General features: G+C 51.2%; 1 protein-coding gene across 1 annotated transcript in view; it reads left to right on the top strand.

The window, feature by feature from the left end:
* SCAMP2 (secretory carrier membrane protein 2) overlaps positions 1 to 7105 on the top strand; it is a 21799-nt gene that overhangs the window by 13700 nt on the left and 994 nt on the right. Inside the window, exons 4-9 of the mRNA XM_007446689.1 lie at positions 430 to 547; positions 1075 to 1203; positions 1905 to 2064; positions 3251 to 3352; positions 6212 to 6329; positions 6567 to 7105. The exon at positions 6567 to 7105 is cut by the window's right edge and continues 994 nt beyond it. Of these exons, the coding sequence (XP_007446751.1) occupies positions 430 to 547; positions 1075 to 1203; positions 1905 to 2064; positions 3251 to 3352; positions 6212 to 6329; positions 6567 to 6701 (762 nt within the window). The 3' untranslated portion in view covers positions 6702 to 7105. The remainder of the gene's footprint in view (positions 1 to 429; positions 548 to 1074; positions 1204 to 1904; positions 2065 to 3250; positions 3353 to 6211; positions 6330 to 6566) is intronic.

The following is a 7105-nucleotide window of genomic DNA, read 5'->3' as shown; positions in this document are numbered from 1 at the left end:
CCCCCCCCTCCCTCCCTCTCTCTCTCTCTCTCTCTCTCTCTCTCTCTTCAAGTGAGGTTGGGTCTCTGGGTTTCTGGCTGTAGGTTAGTTTCTTGTAAGGTCTTTTTCCCTTTGCCATTACTCCAGAAATCACTTTAACTGAACTTTGCCTGGACTCCAATATGGGAAATAACCCTAACCCTAACTCAAGCTCAGAGATGAAGGGGAGAGAAGAGCCCTGGTAATGGCTAAGGGGCCAGAGGTGGTATAGAGGTGGTAGGGGGCAGGTCAGCTTGGCCTCTCTACGGTGGTCTCAGGTACCCAAGACACCCTGGGGCTAGGACTCTGGGCTCTCCCTGCATGGGGGGCTCCCTGCATGGGGGGCTCACACTGACACTGTCTCACTGTCTCTTGTATCTGGCCACCTGCCACCTCCTCTGTTCCCTCCAGGCTGTGGCCTCTGCTGCCCAGGCAAGCCTGCTCCGGCAGCAGGAAGAACTGGACAGGAAAGCAGCTGAGCTGGAACGCAAGGAGCGGGAGCTGCAGAGCACTGTAACCAACTTACACAGTAAGGGAGGCCACCGTGCTTGGCTTAGGGAGTTCCCCGAGCCCTCTTGTTCTGGGGCAGCCTCGGAGCTTTGCTGTACTCCTGTTCTTAGAATGGCATTGGCCTTGGGGAATACCAAGTAAGGTGGAGGTCAGGAGACTTGCCATGTAGTCCTAATGGATATAGATTATTTCTACACTCCTTCCCAGCTCTAGAACTCTTAGATAGACTGGGGGCACTGGTCCCAGGATTCCTTACTCATGATGAGGACCCTTTACGCTTATGGTCTGGTTGTTAATGAAAATAATCACTTAGGCTGTTGAGCTCTGTGTTTCCCAGTACATTTGGGGTCCATTATCTTGGAGTGAGCTCATGGGTATTTGTGTCCCATCACCCTTTTCCCATCCCACTCCGTATCCATAGACCCCGAGCCCCGCCTGCTGGCACCGCTCTGGGAGCCCTGGTTTGACCCATGAATGAGGCCAATGTGTGCATTCCGCCAAGCTGCTGCCGAGGCTGGGCTCACCTCCTCACCTCTTTCCACACAGTGAGAGAGAACAACTGGCCGCCCCTGCCCGTGTGGTGCCCTGTCAAGCCCTGCTTCTATCAGGACTTCTCCACAGAGATCCCTGCCGACTACCAGCGGATATGCAAGATGCTCTACTATCTCTGGATGTGTGAGTCCCGCTCCTGCCCCTTTGAGCTCCAGGGTGAAATGGGCTGTGACTCAAGAGCCCTATCTCTGCTCTGGCGGCTCCTCCCTGGCGGGCTCCAGCCTTTCTCAGTGCTGGGCTGGGCTGGGCTGTGGGGTGCCTTCTGCCCACATATTTGGCCTTCTACAGTCTGCTGCCTGTCCTAGGAACCTCCCCTCAAGGGCCAGTCCAGACCATGGATCGGGTAGAGTGGGACTAGCTGGAGGCTTCTGAGTTCCTGCAGAGCTCACTGCACTAAAGGACCCTCCTTAGGTGAAGGCCTCCCCTCCCCACAGTCCCCTCAGCTCCTAGGAGTGAGGATAAAAGACTTTCTGTAGCTCCATTGTGGGCTGTGCAGGACCAGAGGAAAGAGTTGCTGAGAGAAAGACTTCATTCCCCAAGGGTCAGCCCTTGGGTCTGCATCTGCCCCTCCACTGCCATTCCTCATATACCTACACTGTCCCATCGTCTCTTAGGAACTTGGTTTGGTCCCTGGTTTTAAGGTCGCAGAAAACCAGGATTTGGGAACTAACCCCGCCAGTGTACAGACCGAGGTCCTCTAGTGTTTCTGCAGCTGCCCTCATAGCCTGGACTTGTTTTCCTCTGTAGGGGGTGGTTTGCCTTGTTGGGGAAGCCTTCAGTCACCTTGGTACAAACCTCTCTCTCTCTCCCCTCTCCTTTCCCAGTGCATTCAGTGACCCTGTTTTTGAACCTGCTTGCCTGCCTGGCCTGGTTCTTAGTCGACACCTCCAAGGGAGTAGACTTTGGCCTCTCGATCTTGTGGTTTGTGATCTTCACCCCCTGTGCCTTCCTTTGTTGGTACCGACCCATCTACAAGGCTTTTAGGTGAGTGGGGCTGGGGCAAGCGGTGAAGCTGGCATCCCCGGTCGCAGGCCAAGGGCCATAAGCCCTGGGGCCCCATCCCAGTCTTAGAGCAGAATGGATTGGTGGGGAAATTCACTTTCCCATTTCCACCCATAGTGAGAGCAGACAGGAAAGCTGTTTTCCTCAGTTGTACCTGAGGTCTGCTCTGGGCCCTGTCCTTGGACTAGACACAGGAGACCTAGAGAGGAAATCAGGAGCCTTACTTGCCTTCCCCCTGCTCCCAGTTTGTCTGCTTCGGTGGGATTTTAGTCACTGGGAAGAGGGTGTGCTTCTCTGATAGAAGTGGGACTTCTCTGATAGTCAGACAGAGTCTGACAGAGTTGGATAAGCTCTCAATGGCTTACCCCTCCATGCTCATTTCTGCTCCTCCCCCACCTCCCCAATAACTCTTGAGCATCGCTGAGTGCCAGTATTTGACCGGTTGACCTAGAGTCGATTCTGTGGACATGAATGAATCCACCTCACACCCGCCTAGGGCTTTAGAATTGTGCCTCAGAGTTGATGCTTTCAGGACAGAGAGCCCAGCAGGCCCCTGGAAGAGGGGGCGGGGCAAGTGGCTGAACCCTCCCATGCACTCAGCAGGTAAAACCTGCACTCAGTGTAAACCCGTGTCCCCTGCATCTGCAGGCGGACTCTCAACCACTGCGCCACCAGGGAAGCCCTGCACTCACTGTATTCTTGCCCTCCAGAACACCGAGATGGAAGTACTCAAAACACCAGTTTTGTCTGATATTCCCTACTCCCCAAATACCTTTTCTTCTGCCCAGGACTACAGTTTTATTATAAAAGATTTATCATCTTTATAACAGGCTTAGATTTTCTTCCCTGTTATAATGCAAATAAGTACTCCAGGAAATGGACGGTTAGGCTGTTTACATTGTCCTTGGGGTGAGCAACTTTATTAGTTCTTTGAGGAAGGAGTCAAGCACTGACCCCTTAAATTGGAAGGCAGTGGAAGGCAAGCCCTTTTTGATTATGGTGGTGAGTGCCTGTGTCCTTATGGACAGTGTGGCTGGCCCGCTGGAGCTCTTTCTACTAGCATCCTACCTCCTGGCTCCTAGTGAGGAAGGTGTCATAGCAAGTGAGGAAGGCTGAGGAATGAGCCCCAGACCCTCTTGTGACTTCTCGTTTCCCCCTCTCTCCACAGGTCCGACAACTCTTTCAGCTTCTTCGTGTTCTTCTTTGTATTTTTTTGTCAAATAGGGATCTACATCATCCAGTTGATCGGCATCCCTAGCTTGGGGGACAGGTGAGAGCTGGGGTAGCACAGAGGGAATTGCGCCCTGTTTCTCTGCTCCTAGAAAGCTCCCACAGATGACCCATCTTCCACAATGGCAGGGAGAGGGGACGGTGGGTCAGCTGGGGTCTGCCTTCGTGCCCCCCGTCCACTTCTTCACTGGTAACCTACACTCACTGTCTTGCCTTGCTCACCACTTTCTGGGGCATTGTGAGTGGACTTGGCCTGAATCCTTAGGCTACCAGGGCTGTGTCCTGCCCTGGATGGCCTCCTCTTCCTTTTCTCCTGCCATGCCCTCCTAGAGGCTGGTGCTACTCTCATAGGCCCCAGACAAGCCCTGAGGTTTGGGCAGCTGCTGATGGGTGTCCTGGCCTTTGCAAACTGTGAGCTGTGACTTTTGCAGAGGCCCTGTCATCTCAGGAGATGGAGCCCTTGCCCCTCGTGAATCGGCTCCTTCTGGCTGCTCTCCTTGAGCACAGCTGGCTTGAGTGTCCTGGCTACTGCAGTCTTCAGCTTAGAATTAGTCTCAAAAAGAAAAGCCAATGGCTGATGTTTTCCTTTCTGCTCCAGTGCACAGGGAACATTACAGAAAGGTCAAGCTGGCACTTGGCTGAAAGCCTGAGCCTGGAAGGGCTGTACTATTTTGGTCCCCTCCCTCCAGTGGAGCTGGCAATTCCAGAGTGGTGGGGAGGGGTGACTCAGCTCGCACTCGAAGCAAGTGCACGCTGCCCTCCCCCCACCCCTCTTCCTTCTCACCTTGCTGTTTCTAATCTGGCCCCTTTTCTCTTTGACTGGTGACCCAGTTTCATTACTCATTACCCTAAGTGAGGTCCTGGTAAAAGGCTGTGATTAATAACTGCTGTTTATACCCCAGACTGGGAGCCAGAAGGCTTGAGTTCTGGTCCTGGCTCAGCCACTTACTGCCCTGCCTGGATGAGCTCTGCAGCCTCCAGCCTCCCAGTGCCTTTCTCATCTCACCTCAGAACCCCCCCGATTGGGTGGATATAATCCCCCTCCCTTTTTTGTTATTGATTGTAAAATACACATAACATAAAATTTATCATTTTATTTACCACTTAAACCATTTTAAAATGTACAGTTCAGTGGCATTTAGTACATTCACAGTGTTGTGCAAACATCACCACTGTCTAGTTCCAGAACATTTGTTTCACCCCATAAGGAAACTCCATGCCGATTAAGCAATCACTCCTCATTCCCTCGTTCCCTTGTTCCCTGAGCCCCTGGCAACCACTGAACTGCTTTCTGTCTCTCTGGATTTGCCTATTCTGAACATCTCATATAAACGGAATCATACAACATGTGCCTTTTTGTGCCTGGCTTCTTTCACTTAGCATAACGTTTTCAAGGTTCATGTTATTACTTCATTCCATTTTATGGCTAAATAATATTCCATTGTTTTTGGAGATACTGCATTTTGTTTATCCACTCATCACTTGATAAACATTTGGGTTTCCACCTTTTTGCTGTTGTGAATAGTACTGCTGTGAACATTTGTGTACAGGTTTTTGAGTACCTGTTTTCAGTTCTTTTGGGTATGTATCCTGGGGTGGAATTGCTGGGTCATATGGTAATTCTGTGTATAATTTATTGAGGAACTGCCAAACTGTTTTCCACGTTCCCAGTAGCAATGTATGAGAGTTCCGGTCCCTCCATATCCTCACCAGCACTTGTTATTTTCCTCTTTTTTTTCCTTTTTTCTATTATAGCCAGTCGAGAAGTGTGGTAATTCATTGTGGTTTTGATTGCTGTTTCCTGAATGATTGTGATGTTGGCCATCTTTTATATGCTTGTTTGGCCATTTGTATATTTTCTTTGGAGAAATGTCTATTCATATTGTTTGCTAATTTAGTAATTGGGTTGTCTGTTGCTGAGTTCTTTATATATTCAGCATTGTAGCTGCTTATCAGATATAAGTTTTTTCCTTTCTGTGTGTTGTTTTTCACTCTTGATAGTATCCTTTGATGTACAAAGGTTTTAAATTTTGATGAAATCCAATAGTTTTAGTTATTATTAGGTTTGAATTAATTTTTGTATGTGGTCAAAGTAGGGTCCCCCGTCATTATTTTGCATGTGGATATCCAGTTGTCCCTGCACCATTTGTTGAAGAGGCCATTCTTTCCCCATTCAGTGGTCTTGGCACACTTGTCAAAAATCAGTTGACGATTGGGATTTCCCTGGCGGTCCAGTGGTTGGGACTCCATGCTTCCGGGGAACTAAGATCCCACATGCCACGTGGCCAAAAAAAAAAAAAAAAATCAGTTCACGATAATATACAGGTTTGTTTCTGGACTCTCAATTCTATTCCATTGATCTATACATCTGTCCTGATGCCAGTACCATACTGTTTTGATAGCTATAGCTTTGTAGTAAGTTTTAAAATCAGAAAATGTGAGGACATCCCCTTTATAGATGAGGACACTGGGGCTCAGGAAGGAGACATGACTGGCTGGAGGCAGAGGGGCTGTCCCTGGGCTGCAGTGGGAGGAACTGAGGTGAGAAGATGAATGTAGTGGGTTGGCCAGTGGTCCTCCTTCCCAGAGAGAGGGCCCTCAGGAGTGAGTAGCCAGGCTTTCCATGTCCCCCTAACGCCCGGAGCAGCAGGAAAAGGCTCTACCCAGGGCTATTCCTGACTGTGAAGGCAGCAGCCACATCCTCCCTTCCAGACCTCACATGGCCCAGAGATTCCCAATGGGCAGTGTGGGGCCTGATGGCCTTCACAGAGGCATGGCCTCTGCAGGGAGATGCCTGGGCGGTGTTCAGCACACATTGGCCATTTGGAGAAGAGCCCCTCACGGGGAGCTCTGGGGCCCAATCCCACTACACCCTCTATGGCCTCTTCCTCCCTTGCAGTGGTTGGATCGCAGCCCTGTCTATACTGAAGCAAGACTTGGCTGTGTCGATCATCATGATGGTGGTGGCTGGCTTCTTCACCCTCTGTGCCGTGCTCTCACTCTTCCTCCTGAAGCGGGTGAGTGGTGGGTGCTGGGCCAGCTGCACCTCTCTCCTGCCTTCTCCATGGGGGTGTTCATCACTACAGCAGTTGGGCCTCCTGGGTCCTCAAAGGTCCAGCAGCTTCCTCCAAGGTTCTGGGTGGGAGGTCAGGCAGGCTGGGGTTTGTGGTGGCTCCCTTGGGAATATAACTGGATGACTTGGTTCCTGGTGGCCCACAGGGCGGGGCTTTTCTCACCACAGCCTCTTTCCGCAGGTGCACTCCCTGTACCGCCGGACGGGTGCCAGCTTCCAGCAGGCCCAAGAGGAGTTTTCCCAGGGCATCTTCAGTAACAGGACCTTCCGCAGCGCCGCCTCATCTGCTGCCCAAGGAGCCTTCCAGGGGAATTAGTCCTCCTGACTCTCTTCCTCTGCCCTGGCCTTTTCTCTCACCTGCCTTCTGAGCTGCACTTTCCATGGGTGCCTTAAGCAGTGGCTCTGCCCAGCACAGACCTGGGGAGGGTCTTGCCCGTGGCTCTTCCTCCTTCCTCAGCAACCAGCTCTCCCTTCCACCCGAGGAAAGTGGCAGGAGGGACAGGGACTGTTTTTTACACAAGAGGAAAAAAAACAGCTGTCTTTCCTTCTCTGGTGGTGGTTTGGTAGGATTTTTTTGTCTCTCTGGAGGCAGTGGGACTGAAGTTCTCTTCTCCCTACACACATACACACACATGTACTCACACACATACATGTAAACACTTGGGGTCACTGGCTGCCCTGGGCCCACCCTAGCTGGAGTTTTATTTCTGCTGGAGTCCT

This window comes from Lipotes vexillifer, unplaced genomic scaffold (assembly GCF_000442215.2).
Source record: "Lipotes vexillifer unplaced genomic scaffold, Lipotes_vexillifer_v1.1 scaffold242, whole genome shotgun sequence".
NCBI lineage: Eukaryota > Metazoa > Chordata > Mammalia > Artiodactyla > Lipotidae > Lipotes > Lipotes vexillifer.
Note: the sequence above shows the minus strand (reverse complement) of the source record. Positions and strands in the feature narration are given on the sequence as shown.